This window comes from Platichthys flesus, chromosome 19 (assembly GCF_949316205.1).
Source record: "Platichthys flesus chromosome 19, fPlaFle2.1, whole genome shotgun sequence".
In the NCBI taxonomy this organism is placed as follows: Eukaryota; Metazoa; Chordata; class Actinopteri; order Pleuronectiformes; family Pleuronectidae; genus Platichthys; species Platichthys flesus.
In genome coordinates, this window is record NC_084963.1 from 16,304,299 (window position 1) to 16,320,003 (window position 15,705).

The 15,705-nt window shown below is 42.8% G+C and overlaps 1 protein-coding gene across 1 annotated transcript in view; it reads left to right on the forward strand.

Moving 5' to 3' along the window:
• Positions 1 to 15,705, forward strand: part of arhgef28a (Rho guanine nucleotide exchange factor (GEF) 28a) — a 48,189-nt gene that overhangs the window by 20,172 nt on the left and 12,312 nt on the right. Inside the window, exons 10-27 of the mRNA XM_062412699.1 lie at positions 3,091 to 3,206; positions 3,292 to 3,548; positions 4,091 to 4,277; positions 4,397 to 4,508; positions 6,380 to 6,466; positions 8,179 to 8,221; positions 9,309 to 9,410; positions 10,001 to 10,124; positions 11,635 to 11,770; positions 11,856 to 11,911; positions 12,016 to 12,073; positions 12,240 to 12,375; positions 13,170 to 13,282; positions 13,778 to 13,918; positions 14,059 to 14,309; positions 14,412 to 14,537; positions 14,635 to 14,752; positions 14,916 to 15,170. Coding sequence (XP_062268683.1) covers positions 3,091 to 3,206; positions 3,292 to 3,548; positions 4,091 to 4,277; positions 4,397 to 4,508; positions 6,380 to 6,466; positions 8,179 to 8,221; positions 9,309 to 9,410; positions 10,001 to 10,124; positions 11,635 to 11,770; positions 11,856 to 11,911; positions 12,016 to 12,073; positions 12,240 to 12,375; positions 13,170 to 13,282; positions 13,778 to 13,918; positions 14,059 to 14,309; positions 14,412 to 14,537; positions 14,635 to 14,752; positions 14,916 to 15,170 — 2,418 coding nt within the window. The remainder of the gene's footprint in view (positions 1 to 3,090; positions 3,207 to 3,291; positions 3,549 to 4,090; positions 4,278 to 4,396; positions 4,509 to 6,379; positions 6,467 to 8,178; positions 8,222 to 9,308; positions 9,411 to 10,000; positions 10,125 to 11,634; positions 11,771 to 11,855; positions 11,912 to 12,015; positions 12,074 to 12,239; positions 12,376 to 13,169; positions 13,283 to 13,777; positions 13,919 to 14,058; positions 14,310 to 14,411; positions 14,538 to 14,634; positions 14,753 to 14,915; positions 15,171 to 15,705) is intronic.

Here is a 15,705-nt window from a genome sequence, read left to right on the forward strand (position 1 = left end):
TCCTCTCCTCTCCTCTCCTCTCCTCTCCTCTCCTCTCCTCTCCTCTCCTCTCCTCTTCTCTTCTCTTCTCTTCTCCTCTCTTCTCTTCTCTTCTCTTCTCTCCCTTCTATGTATTTATCTCAAGGATTCACAATAGTTGAAGGATTTATGACACAATAATAACTTGTTCAGGTCTAAATACAGTTTGCATTTCAATATTATGGCAATAATACCCCGACATCTGGCTTAAATGATGAATGGGTAATCCCCAAAAAAAAGAAGAAAAAACACACAACAACATATTTATGGCTGTGCTGAACAGCAGGGTGTGGGAACAATGCATACTAAGCTGGTTGAGAAGCCCTGACTGGATCCTTTCTCTCGTGGTGCTGGCACAGCATGCACCGCTGTGGATCACATCATAGGAAATCAATACACCTACTGCTTCACGGACACAGACAGGGATGCACTCTCATGTGGGACAGAGAAGCAGTTTTTTCTGTGGTCAAACGGACGTGCTATGTCCCCGGGATGGTGCAGGTCGGGTCTTTTCCTGCTCGGCCCTCCACAATGACACTGAGAGCGCAGGAATCTGCCCCGTCACTGTGGACAAAGACAGGAATGGGGTCAGGCCTGTCCCAACTAAAAACTCTGTCTGAGCTGGGAGATGCCCCACTCTGGCCTGTCGCCCTGCCAACCCCCCACCGACCACCGTCACAACCTCCACCCACACTGGAGCTGTGTACTTGAAGCGAGGGGGGTGGGGGGTGTTAACAAGCTCCAATGTCCTCGTCTTACAAAAGCTGACATTTTAGGCGAGCAGCACACGTTAACCTTGATATCTCTTTAAACACATGCGAGCACGGAAGATTGCGTGAGCGGAGCCCGCGCAGACACTCGCTGGCTCGTAGAAAAGGAAAGATTGTGAGGATTGTTTCGGGTGTTGCCACGGTTACTGTGAATGCAAGTTTCCTGTGTGTTGTTGTGGAGGAAAAAAAGAGTTTGCTGTAAAATCGGAAGAGACTCTGATGCCGCTGAGTGGAGCCTGTAAACTTTGGGCCAGTAAAAATGGAGTGTGAGTGTGTGTATGGTGGTTTGTCTCTGTGGAGGACTGATGAGTGGAAACGGGAGGGCAGTGATCCCAGTGTCTCGCATTGAAGCACATCGTAGATTTCTGCTGTTGCTCAAGTCATCGAACTCTCTGTTGAGCTGAGGGCCTCTTTTGTGATGAGACAGGCCTCAGGGCTGCTGTGGGACAAAGGTGTCGTCCAGAGCTAATGCAAGTTAAGAGAACTGTGCGCTCATCCTGCCTGGTTTATATGCAATGAAGACTTTATAGTCTTTTTCATCAAATGAAAACTGAATTTGCTTTATTACTTGTACATGTGTATGGTAATATATATATATATATATGCGTTTGAGTGAGTATGAGCTGTTGTAGTTTAGAAGAATACATGTTCAACTTGCCTGAGGGCACACTGCCCCTCCACCACTGACCGTTTTTTTTCAATATTGAAGATATTGCATGCCCAAAGGTTTCTCTAGTAACAATGAAATTACTCGGTGCTAACCAGTGTGACAATTAGTCTACCGGCTGAGACTAATGCTGCTTCGGTACCTCACTGACCGTTAAATTAAAATTGGAGACTCCTTTTTCTCTGTTAATAAAACTGCACACACACTGAGCATTTTATCTCGAGCGAATCAAATGAGAGCAGGCAGAAAACCAGATCAATTCAATGACTGGATAGAAGAAGTTTGTCCGGCGCTGCATGTCTGAGCTCCGTGCTAATGTCTTCACTGTGTGAGAGCAGCAGAGAGGAAATGCCTCTGTGATGCCCAGGATTTCCTTTACATTAGTGCAGGCTCGGCTGATCCAGACATCAAAGTCTGGCTGGAAAGTGCACAGAGTTCTATAAAATTGGCATCTAATCAAGAGGTGATTTTCCACATTGTTAAAGTAGAAATACCATCCAACCACACACACACACACAGACATGCTGTTCATGGTAACTACACATTATTTTACTTAGGTAAACTTTGAGGTTCTTTACTTTATGCTGATTGTACTTTGACTTTATTACATGAAAGTAGTTGTCCTCTTTACACTATTATAATTTGACAACCAAAATGACTAGCACAGATTACATTAAGGCCCAAACATGTGATAATCATTATTATGTATTCTTATGGATTACACACCCAACATTATAGTAAAGTGTATAATAGGGTAGACCTGCAACTTGTATTTTCTTTTTCAATTAATCAGTTACTGTTTTATCTACAAAATGCCACAAAATAGAAACAATAGTGAAATGAACAGTTTCCCACTTCTTTGTCCAAAGGTTCAAAATCCAGAGATATTCTGTTTAGGATCATCTATCACCAATAAAAGCATCAAAGTTAGAGAAGTTAGAGACGTATTATTATAAAGGTTAGGTTTTCCTGTGAGACCTTTGTTCTTTGACATTATTCAGGCAATTTTCATGCAACATGTGCATTATTGGTTTTCCAGAAGACGGGTGATTTTTCAGTGATATTAATCACAGGAGTGACATGGTGTTAAAACAGTGATCTTCATCTCTGAATATGTTAGTGAGCGCAGATAAACATCCCCAAGCAAACCTCACACAGGAAAGTGAGTACGACTCAATGCAAGACCATAATCCACTTTGGTCACGCTCATAAAACAGGCACCCTGCCGGTTACGGTGATATGTGGAGGGTTCTGTGAAAACAAAGCTTGAAAGGTCAAACAGGGAGTCGGTGTGCTGTCTCATTATCTTTCCCTTTCTTCACTCTAAGCCTTGACATTCAAGCGATGAAAGATCAATTAAATTATGGTTTGACCAAAATCACATCGTACCAGAATGGAGATCAGACCTGAAGTAAATCTGATAAAGCAATCTGTTTTTTTTTTTAATGTTTGGTTGTTTTACCAGCTGCTAGCGAACAGGAGGATGAATTATAACAATCAAGTGGTTTTCTTTGACAATAAATCATCCAGCAGTGATTAAATGGGGAAAGAGAAGGGGGGGGGGGGGGGGGGCAGGTGATTATTTAACCTTATTTATATGAACTAAACTGAGATTGTGCTGTGTGTTTGTCACAGCCCATGATCACCCTGTGAAGTCCGCTGGAGTCGAGAGCCATTTTACCCAGCATGCCACAGACCCTCTGCTCTCCATGTTCGACATCAACGATCAGAAAACCACACATCGGACGCAGGTTGTGCATCATCCACTCTCTCCAAACACACAATTTAACATTTTCTCAATTTTTCTTAGCTCAATGCATCTTTCCTTTGCCTCAGCTGGATGATGTTGACCTCGAGTACAGCGTCGGTGGAGTGACGAGCGACAGCACAGGGACGGACAGCGGGTTATGGGACGCCGTGGACACGCAGGATCTCCTGCTCACCACTGACACTCCTCCGCCCTGTCCGGAAGACCTCTGCCCCCAACTCCACAGCTCACCTGCCGACCAGGCCCTCGCCAAGATGAGCTGTCCCACCTCCTTTGAGCCCGCCGACGAGAGGGACAGTCCGCCCATGGACGCCTGCGACCTCAGGTATTAAACATCATACGCTGCTTTCAGACCTCAGGCACTGAACTAATGAATATTCTGCGGAGGGGCTGTATGTGAGAACGCAAATGACAGAGTGAGAGGCTCCGGACTTTCTCTGGAGTTGTTCCATCCAGACCCTTTGTAAAAACTCTGGATAATGTCTGAATCAGAATCAGAATAAGAATCAGAATTATTTTTATTGCCAAGTATGATTGCACATACAGGAAATTGCCTTGGTGTCGTTCGTTGGTGCACTGAACATAAAACAACAATATAAAAGCAACAATATAAAAACAATATGGAACAAAATATATACAGTACCAGAGTTATGGGCACGTGCGGTGCTAAGGTGCATAGATTGGTGATAGTGCCAATAATATATGAGCCCATGTGAAAAATCGGCTGGAGCTCTGATCGGAGAATCTCCAGCATAAGCTCTTCCAGTTTACGTGGACATTCTTCTGAGTTAATGTCTGAAAATAGCTTCAGGAAGGCTTGTTTAATCGTGGTTGTCTCTGTGTGCTACTGGTCATTTCTCTGTCCAGTCCCAGTCTAGTGGCTCTGGAAGTGGACAGCGAGGAGGACAGCGCCGACATGAAGTCTCCGCTCTCCCCGCTCTCATCAGACGTGGAGAAGAACGAAGAAGACAAAGGAGACGCCTTTTGTCCCTCCGCCGACCTCACATGCACTCGCAGCAAGTCGGCCTCTGCGGCATGCGAACCCGCCACTAAAGTACACCACCCTCTCAGCTGTCAAACACTTCACTCAGACATTCCCACATCTCCTTCACATAATGAGAGGCAAGTCTTTTGTCTTCACTCCGGATAATTGTTTTTCCTTTCCTTGTTTAGGAATTGGACAACCAGGGGATCCGGCTGCGTTCCTATTCCTGCTCCGCACCAAAAATCAGTTTGCGGCCTGCTCGTTTTGCCCGGGACAGTCCCACTTCAGACATCAGCCCTGGTCAGTGACACTGGGACCCTTACCCACCTCACATAGTTCCAGTCTTACACATAACTAGCACAATTTCCACTGCATGTTTTTGATGATCACTAATGGAGCAGGCGGATTGATGTGATGTTGTGTTCATTTTTCACTAACCTGTAGATTCCCTCTCTGCTAATATGAAATCAAATCAACTCACAGTGAATGAATGTGCCCACAGGGACAGTCCAGCCTTTTTTATTTTATTTTTGGAAACAAGCCTTTTTGCAATGTGCTGGATGAGAAGATCAATACTGCTCTCATGTCTAGGTTTAAATGTGAAGCGACAGTAGGAAGAGATTCAGCCAAAGAAACGTGGCTCTGACAGAAGGCAAGGCATATTTATTTTTTAGGCATATTTCATACACAGGAAGTTTCAAGGTGCTGCACAGAGACATGAAAAACACCAACAATTTAACAGATTTTTTTTATATATATTAATTTAAAGTCTGAAAGTACAATTTAACAAATTAATTGAATTATGCAATAACAGATTAAACAAAAGCTAAATAAAAGAGTATTAAAACAACAGAATAAACGAGGTACTGACATATAAATGATAAAATCTAAAAAAAAAAGACAAAATACTACAAATGAGTACAAATGAAGTAAATAGAACTCTATAAAGTAGAAAGATAAAAGTAATAAATAAAAATGGAATAAAATACAATGACTTGAGCTTTAGTGAAATAGTTTTGTTAAAGGAACTGTAAAAACGCTTACCGTCAAATAATGGTTAAAAACCTATAGTTATTCTACAGAATAAAAAAAAAGATAGTAACACAAATACAAACGTTCAGTGATAGAATGTGATTTTTTTTTTACAGAACATTCAAGACAAGGATTTATCCTGTAAAAATATGAATACATTTCCATTATATTAGTTTTTATTTCATCCTTAATATTTGTATTCAAAGTGATAAATTGTATTTAATGCCATTTACACTTTATTTAGAAAAACATTTTCTTATGCCAGCATCACTAAACCTCACTACACATTATAGTGTGCGTGTTTAATCTATACAAAACAGAAGTGTCCAAAAATATCTTGTTGTGGTCAGAAGCAGACTTCCTTGAGAAATCTCATAACAGCCTTCACACAAACACACACACACGCACACGCACAGAAACCACAAATCATCATTGACCTACCTTTGAAGGGGCTGCATCCTTCGAAGGACACGGCCTACCCGGCCTATTAAGACCACTTCCTTTGTGGGCTGCATAGACCTTGAAGGTAGAACTGAAATGAAATCTGTTCTACAGAGGGTTTCGGTGATCAGCGTCACCAGCTCGGGCCACTATCATTGCTGTTGCCTGGCAACAGAGCTGAAGTTGGACTCATCCACAAAGTTACAATGTCCCTTTTTTAAAATTCATATTATGTACCGTTAGGGGAACGTTGAGTTGAAGCGTGCTGGCGCCATTTCCTTTTTGAAATACAAACAAATTAATCCTGGAATATGTTGGGCTGAGAAGATCCTTTCGTTTCTCAAGCTTGGAAGGAGCCTCCGAAATGGAACAGTGTTGTCGGACCATACTCAATAAATACAGCCTCCGAAGGATGCAGCCCCTGAATTGAGACACAGCTGTAGAAAGTACAGACATGAGAGAGTGTTTTAAATCTTCACATCCAAATCTCAGCAAGAGGCCATCAGTTTTAAACAGTTTGTCCGACGGCTGTTTTTCATTTTTCAAATAGAGAGAGACTGTATTTTTTCCCAAATTTCCAACATTCACAATCCGCCCGTAGCTCCGCATGAGGTAGTGATGTACGAGCTCTCAGTCTGTAGTCTGCACCCTCTGGAGTTGATGTGTGAGCCGCCCCCTCTGTCCACTGTGCCCTGTAGATGCCGTGCTCCACAGTGTCAGCCACAGCCGATCTCTCCTTCAGGCCCTCTCTCTGTCTAAATCTCTGTCTCTGCTCCACCCTGGTAGTAAGTACTGGACACCTGCAGCCGTCACACCGCGCCCTGGGCCCCGTAACCACGTCGCTGTCAGTGTCGGTGCTTCTGCGTGCGTGTGGCAGCTCAAGGTTATTGCTGGAAACTGAATTCAGCTGTGGAAAAATGAAAACTTCACAACATGGGATTAAATAAAAAAAAAAAGTGGTTTTAACCCACAGAGAATCATTACCTCTCTCCTGGCAGCTTTGCAGCATGTTTCAGCTCATTGTTTTGGTTTCCTGCCCTGTTACTTTTGTGTTTTTAGTTCTTTCTCATGGCTCTTTGCACTGAGAAAAGCTCAATAGGTTAACTTTGCACAAATTGGACTTTGTGCCATTAAAAACTGTTTTTGAGGTCCAAAATCGTAAAATACTATGACAGAAACATGATTCTGAAGCTGTGTGTGGAGAGAACAGCCCTGTCTGTCATGACTGCCAGCTGCTTATTAAACGTATGAGCCTTTATCCAGCATTATTCGAAAACACAATGGAGGCAACCGGCAGGAAATGAAATTCACTTATCAGCTGCTGCTTTATCCCCTCATCATCTTAAATTTTAAATCTACAAATATATGAGTGAAAAAAAGCCAAAAGTCAAAAGGAGTTGCGAGTAGTTTGGGGAATTAGAAGTGAAATTCAAGAACAGGGTTTCTGCAGGCATCTTGAAAGGTCTAATAATCTGAATTTCAAGCCATAACACATCCTAAATTTATGATCAAATTACTTATTAGGAGTTGACTATGATTATGTAGATCTTGCTTATGTCAACGTTTATTTAATGCTGCTTCAGTTGCACTTCAGAATGAGCTTTTTGTCTTCTAGTTGTTTCCCAACCTATTTCTTGATCGATTTGTTTACCTGATCATCCTGGGTTTGTTGAATTGAGTAGTGCACACTGTGACATTTAAATTTAAAGTATACAAAAAATAAAATAATACACACAAATCATTGACCTTTCTTCACCTACAGGAAAGTTTTTCTGGGACTCTGATATTCCCTCATTTCTGTCGTACTTGACACGGGCCTTAACTTTCCTTCATTATGGTCTTAAAGGCTCTTAAATTCCACTTGTTGAAACCTGCCGAAAACCCTGTCAGAGCTAAATTAAGATCATAAGGCAGTGATAACCTTGACGTGTGTTTGCATGTGTGTCTGAGCAGACCTGGGTGTGTTTGTGTGTGTGTGTGTGTGTGTGTGTGTGTGGGTGGGTGTGTGTACCTGTGTCTTGCCTATTAAAGACACACCCGTATTGTGATCTTAACGGCCGCAGGAGTGCAAGAAGAAATCAGGTTTGCTGGGATGAAATGAGCAGACGACTGATTGCTTTGCAGCCTGACGAGACAGGAGGCGTCTCAGGGTCGGCACCGTGCGTCTGCTTGTGTGCTGCAGCTTTTTGTGCGTCTCGCTCTCTCCTGGTTGTGTACAAGAAGATCATCAGCTGTGTTTGTGTTCAGATGCTTTTTTATTGTAACCTGCTCAGATAATGAACAGCACATCTGGCATGTAATTGAAACCTGACAGGCTTTGTTTACACATTCACTCTTTGTTTACACAACATGTCAGATATAAAGAATGAAAACCTCTGAGTCGTTGAACTGAATGTCATTTTTTTCTGCTGGGGTTGATTTTCATAGATACTTTGTGCTAAATATGCTCAATCAGGTTGTCAGATGAACAACCTCTTTCCGTTCTTTTTGTCTGCAGAGCAAAGAGCCTCCAGTATTTCAGAGCAGTCACATGAGAAAAGGTATTTATGCTTAAAGTTGATTTACTTGTTTTATTGCCCTTTTCTGCCTTTCTCTCTGGCCAAACACTAAATCCTTCGGCCTCACTCACCGGGGCGTCGGCTCTCCGTGAGAACATCGCTACCTTTCACCAGATATGTGGCGAGAGCTCTGAGAAGTTAGCTGAGGCTCATTGGTGCTTTCTGTGTCAGAAGCTGGTTTCATTGGTTAAACTGGTGATTGCTGTTTTTGAAATCCTTTTCTTCTCCTATAGTGACAGCAGAGGTAGTGAGGGGCAGACATCAGTTGGACCCTGTGGTACTTTCCTTTGCCCTGATCTTCCTCTGTGGGTTACAGTGTGATCTTGCAGCCCTGCAGCTCATTTTCACATATGACCAGCGGGCATCATGGCTTCATGGCCACAATGCATGACAAATGTACTGTATGTACGTGCAAGTGATGCTTTTTGAATTCGAAACACTACAGATGTTGTTTAAGATAATGACCAAAAGTGACTTCATGCTCTGAGAGGAGTGGCACTGGTTTCAAAAAAAGAAAGACATCCTTTCCACTTCCTGTTCCACTCTGACTATATTCTCTGCCATTCCATTAGGAAAGATGCCAATGGATATTTCCTCCGCCATTTGTATAAATGTATAAACACCGTAATTTAACCACTACGCTTCATTAGCCCCCCTAGTTGAAGATATCAATCAGACACAGGGGTTTAAAAACTGTGATAAAAACCATAACAAGTTATTGGAGTGATTTTGTGCCTATATTTTAGAGATTGAAGTAAAACAGCGACTGTTAGTTAATTATTGTTATTATCATCTAAATTATATATAAAGTGAAATAATGTAACATTTATTTGTTCCAGGTTCTCAAATGTGAGAATTCTAAATTATGACAGATAGATTATTTATAGGCTCAGACACTTAGGACTGTAGTTACGTGAAATCACATAACTACATGTTCGAGGATATTTTTTTACACTTGTCCAAATGAATCGATAATGAAAGTATTCATTAGTTGCAGCCTCCTCCTGTGTGACTGTGGCTTGAATCGTTTCATCAGCACTGAGACGTCCATGTGCGCTGTTCTTCGCAGGGAGATTAGGTTCCGTAGTCGTGCCCAGTCTGCGGATGACGAGGGCAGCATGGAGCTGGCAGAGTCGCTCCAACACCTCACGCTGTCCGAGTTCCTCAAAGAGTATGTGCGGGGGGGGGTCGACCTTCCTCTTTGACCGTCCAACTTAAACTGACTAACCTTTAAAACCCTACTCACCGTGTGACTCGTTTACCGACTGTCCTCTCTAATAATGGAGTTGTTACGATATCTTAGCAATGTGCACCAAAGACTGTCATCGTCATTTTGCATGTCTCTAACAATCTACTAATTTGAATTTACTTTCACAGCAAGGAGAATCCGCACACACTTTGACTAACAAAGGATTTGTGTTTGTGTGTGTGTGTGTATTTGTGTGACTTTTATTTTGATAGCTTTCCTTAACATTTGTTCTACCACAGAGGTGCAGTTACATGATTTGATGAGGTGTTTAATTCATAGCAGGAAGTTGCAGTTTGAACTAACCACATCCAGGTCAAGAACCAGTGGCATGCTTCTGGACTATGTGTATATAAAGGACTTTCTGTCTGCACCTGCAGTACACAAGCTCGTGGTCCTTGCTTCTGAATAGAATCAAATCAAACTAACGCAACAGTGACTTGTTTAGTGTTTTCTATTTGTTATAATAGTGCACAGATTTGATTTCCCTGACATTATTTTAAACGTTTCACCAGAATTGAAGAGGAGGAGCTGGATAAGTACAGCATCCCAACCAAAGCGGAGTCAGAGAAGTACAAAGTCATCCGCACCTTCAGTTTCCTCAAGAGCAGGATGTCCAGCACACGCAGCAAGACCAAGGTAAAACACCACGAACTGCTCACACACTTATTACATTAATACAAGTATGGTGCCAGCTAAAAAACATCTTCTGTTTGTGTATGCAGTGTACTTTATTTAGACCCATATATAAACACCTACAAAAGGCTGGGTGCAACAGTAAACATCAAAATTGGCAAGAATTTAACATTAAAACACGAGTACAACAAAACACTGGCCTATTTCATGTGGTTAAATAAATGTACTGTAGTTGTTTGTTTTATTAGCACACCAAGTTTATTATACTGTCACTTTCTGTGTTTGAGATACCAAATATAATCAGTTATTGGGACATTGACTGTGATATTCCCACATTACCAACAATACTTTTCTTATTTTTTGCTAATATTTTGACTCAAACTATAAAACTGAAAACCTTTGATTCTGTTTGGGGACAAACATTTTCATAGGAGGGCTCGATTTTCATGGTCGGCAGCGTGTTATTGGCCTCCATCTGCAGTACTGGCATGTCAGCTCTACATATTTATCTGTCTTTCAAGTTCCAATCAAATATCATGAATAAAATTGTATTTGTAAAACCAATTTTCACCTTTATGTGAAAGGGCTTAACAAGGTGTGACCCTCTGTCCTTCACCCTCAACCTGAGAGAGCAAAAACTACCAAAACGCCTCAATTATCAGGGACCATTGAAAACTCAAGTGCAGGAGAGGAGACATGTAGCAGAGCTGATTTAAATAGCTTAAAATGTTTATACAAAAGAAAGTATCTGACAGAGATGAAGGAGCAGCAATGGAAATTGTAAAGATTGAGATATTGGCAATAATAGTAGTGTATGTGTGCATTCTGTTTATCTATAAGAAATTTAGTTTTGGTCATAATCCATGATCTGCAACGATAGAGCACAAGGACTCCGGGGATGAAGTAATGTAAGTCTAAATGATAATAATCATAATCATAATCATATATTTAAAGCATTCATGAGACAAGTTTTATAACTTAGGACACTTTGGATATTCCTGTTGTAGTGTTCAGGTGTTCGTATTCTGCCTGTAGAAGTGATGTATAGAAGTGAAAATTCAAACAGTTCAGTAGAAATCAGTTTGCCTGATCCAGACTCAGGTGTGGAATATGTGTCTCTCTGCTCTCTGTCTCTCTGGGAGGCAGAACCAGGAAATGTTTCAGAGAATAACTCAGGGTCAGATCGACCAAACCTGGGATCCAGCCTCTTTTCCTCTTAATGATTAATCCCCTGTTGTGGAGTCAGCACAGAGACTGGAAGCCCGCTCTGACCTGCATCTGTTGTTTACGCCACGCTTCGTTTCCTTGTCGGAGGACTATCTTTACGGTTTGGAAAAAAAGGCAGGGGATTCCTCCCAGGCTTATTCGTCTCCACACGCTCCTCTGCAAATAGAAACTTGACGCTCTTTGCCCCGATGTGGAGAGAAAAGAACTCGGGCCTGTTTTGACCTGAGCTCATGGTTGTCAATCAAGACGTTTTTTTACACCTATGTCTCCCTCTTGGTTTTCTAAGGGGAAGGGGAAGGACAGAGAGGCCAAGGACAGGCAGCAGAATGGACATCGGTTTGGGACAGGGTCCTGTTTAGGCCCCACCATCTGTGTGGTGTGTGACAAACCAGCGTCTGGAAAGGACCTGCTGCATTGTTCCAGTGAGTAAAAGTGTAAATCCAAGACGTTTACAGTCGTACTTTTTGTAAAGAAAATTCATGTGGATCAAAATGTCCCCCCCCCCAGGTTGCACTGCCATCGTCCATAAGGGCTGTAAGGAATCTTTGCTGCCGTGTTTGAAGGTGAGCGTGGTGCTGTCCGCTCCGGCTGCTCGTCTCCACCGGAGCCTGTACTCGTATCAATTGTTTATACGCTCTGACCAGCCTCTCTCATTTGTATTACTTAGAAACAGGATAAATATGCTGTAACGACGGTGAAGAACAGGACAGCATCCCTCCCACAGAGTGAGTTTACAGGACCTGGGTCAACGCTCACAAAACTGTTCTGTTGTTGATTTCTCCTCATCGTCGTCCTGTGCACGAAGCTTCCTGTTTGTGACATTTCTGCGTGGCTGCTCTCGTGGTTTTAGTGGCATGTGCTAATGTGGGCTTATTCTCTGTATCCCCACAGACTTCACGGTGAGAGACACTTCTCCGCAGTGTGTGATCCCCATCTCGACCTCTCTTCCTGTCATGACGCCGAAGGACAAGAAGGACACGGTGACCCAGTCAAGCTGTTTGTCTGGAAGTTTCCCCAACAGTGACAGGTCAGTATTTAATACTTAACATCTGAGCCCTGAAGTGAATAACTAGGAACTGGCTATAAACCTCGAATCCGTCAGTTCTGAAATGGAAAGTAACGATACAGGAAATCTCTGAAATGGAAAAAATACCTTTCAGAGGATAAAAACAGTGGAAGAGACATGAGGATCCTGGGTAAAACTACACAAAGCACACACCTAGTGTGCGAATGTTATAGGAGGAACACACTCACACACACACACACAGTCCTATCTCAATGACAAAGGACATTACATTGAAATACATTGATTTCCCGTTGACATACTCTAACTTTAAGCATAGCTACTACTTGCTTAGTCCTAAACTAAACCTAACCTTAACCTGAAGTTAAACCTTTTTATTAACGTCTTGGGGACTTGTTTTTGTCCCTATAAAGAAGACAAGTCCCCATAATGTGACTGAAAACAGATTTAGGTCCCCATAACATGACCAAACACACACACACACACACACACACACACACACACACAGACACACAACCTACCCTTCTCTTTCAGTTAAATAAGCAGATGTTTGTAAGAAGTAATGAATATTTGTTTATGTGTATGTGTATGTACCTATGTTTATAAACGTATGAATATGACAGAATCCTCATTTCTTTTTTTGTCACTGGTTGTATGAAATAAGGACATAGAACAAAGTTGGACATTTTGTGGTTAATTTATGATTTCGATAAAAGCAAATTTGATATATTGTGTGTTGATTTGGGTGAAAGTGATTCACATAATAAGGTTTCTCTGTGTTTTCTCTGCGGGTACAGTCGGCTCAGTGAGAGTTCAGAGACAGAGTGGGACGCCGTGAAGGGGCTCAGTCATTCCGAGGAGCTGCCGACTCCGACGTCCTCCACCTCCACGGACTCATCCTTCGGTGAAGGTATGAGATGAATGAAGTTCATTGTTTCACAGACTTACACTGAAAAATACACAAAAAAACTGATTGATGTCAAAGGAGTTTATCCAATTCTACATGTCCCTGTGCACACAAACAGAATTTTACTACCAGGTCTCTCTGTGACCAGCGTGGCCTGGAAACAATCAAGTAATAAGAAGTAAAGTGCACAAATGGGAAATGAGCTGCTAGCTATGGTCGCACCGCCTCTGTTGACTGTACGTTACACAATGAGAATTGTTTGATAAAGAAATGTGTATCTAAAATAATGACACTTTTGATTGAATGGTACCTATTTTCAATATTCATAACCATGAATCTACAGGGAAAAGTTAGACTCGGCTAATTATCTGCAGGGATGAAGAAAAGTGAACGTAAAGAGCCTCGTCTCTTTTTAGTAACATCTTTACACTGATAAATACAAAAATGAATCAAGGCTATTTGAATAAAATATTGTTATATCCCGTTTCATACCCATAGACTGTGTGGACGCGTGTATCCAAGGGGACATCTCGGCGGATGCTGCGGATTACGAGGCGGAGTCGTGGAGCAGCACTGTGGAGCACAAGTTCTGCAAGAAGCTCGACAAGCGAGCGGTCAAGAGGCAGGACGTCATCTATGGTGAGCAGAGTTCAGAAAGAAGCCCACTGGAATGTGTGGTTCTCTCACAGGGGTGGAGCAACAGATTCAGATTGTTGCCGAGAGGGAACGTGACGTGGAAAGTGTTTCGAAGTGACACGCGTGTTGAACCTGTGACGCAGAGCTGATGCAGACCGAGCTCCACCACCTGCAGACGCTCAACATCATGGCCAAGGTTTTCCGGCGAGGCATGAGGGAGGAGGTGCAGCTCGACACAGAAGCGGTGAAGCGGGTCTTCCCCTGTCTGGACCAGCTGCTCCTCTTGCACCACGGCCTCTTCGCCGCCATGAAGGAGCAGCGGCACGGCTCGGCCCAGCCGCAGGGGCACAGGAACTACCTCATCCAGCGAATAGGAGACGTCCTGCTCCAACAGGTCGGCCCTCTGAAACTTCCCTTTTTGTTGTGTGTAACTGATTGAAGCTGGTGCAAAAGGGAATCACTGTGTGTGTGACTGTGTGTGTGTGTTTTTCTGCAGTTTTCAGAGGAGAGTGGCGAGCACATGAAGCAGGTGTATGGAGAGTTCTGCAGTCGTCACAACGAAGCCGTCAGCTTTTTCAAAGAACTACAGCAGCACAACAAAAGGTTTCAGAACTTCATCAAGGTACTTTTTCATTATCAGATAAATAGATAATAATTAAAGCATCCCTACCATACAGCTCAGGAAGTATAAGCATAATCTTTCATGCTTACTTTTCAAGCAACAAGGCAATAATTCCTTGGTGCAACGGAAAGAGATCCCAGAATGCATCTTGCTGGTAACCCAAAGGATTACAAAGTACCCAGTGCTGCTGGAGAGGATCCTGCAATACACTCAAGGTAAGAAGTCATCTGCTGCCACCTGCTGGGGAAACTGCTCACATGGTCAGCAGAGCCACATATACAAGCGGCACTCTTGTATTGTATTTCATCTGTAAATGTTCATCTAACACACAACATGATCCAACAGTCTTCTCTGTACTGGTCCTTCATTATTTCTCAGCGGACACAGAGGAATGTGCCGACCTTTCGAGAGCCCTGGCTCAGATCCGGGAGGTGATAGCAGCCGTGAACTTGAAGGTCAGCGAGTACGAGCGGCAACAGAGGTTACAGGAGGTGTGGAGCCGCATGGAGAACCGCAGCTCGACCAAGCTGAAGAGCGGACATACCTTCAGGAAGCAGGACATGATGGGGCCGGGACAAATTCTCACGCACCAGGGCCTGCTCCTGTGGAAGACTGCCACCGGTCGACTGAAAGGTGAATATTTATATACATATAGTTACATACGGAGATTTCTCAAATGACATCTTCAAGTCTCTCCTGGATCATGTGACGTTATCACCTCTGCCTCCTCTCTGAAGCCCCTAGAGTCAGTCATTGACTGTGACTGAATTCATCATATTTCACTATGAGAAGTGACAACCATGGTTTTCTGTGTATTCATAAAGCCTTACATAGCAACACGCCATCATACATAAACTGAACCTGTAGCCAAGAGAGTGGCAAAGTCCTATGTTCTAATTTTCAGAAAACTGCTTTTTAAGTGTTTGGTCAGCTGTGGCTTAAGGGAGAGAGTGGGGGGTGCACTAACCACAACGTCGGAGGTTAGATTCCCAGCTCCTTCAGTCTGCTTGCTGAAGTGTTTGGGTAATAAACTGAACCAAACTAGGAGTGGTGTGTGTGGTGTGTGATAGAAAGTGCTGCACCTAGAAGCAATGTATAAATATACGTGTCACTTGTACTGTACACTTCAGTTAATTTGCATTTTACACATTACTTAAACACATTTTTG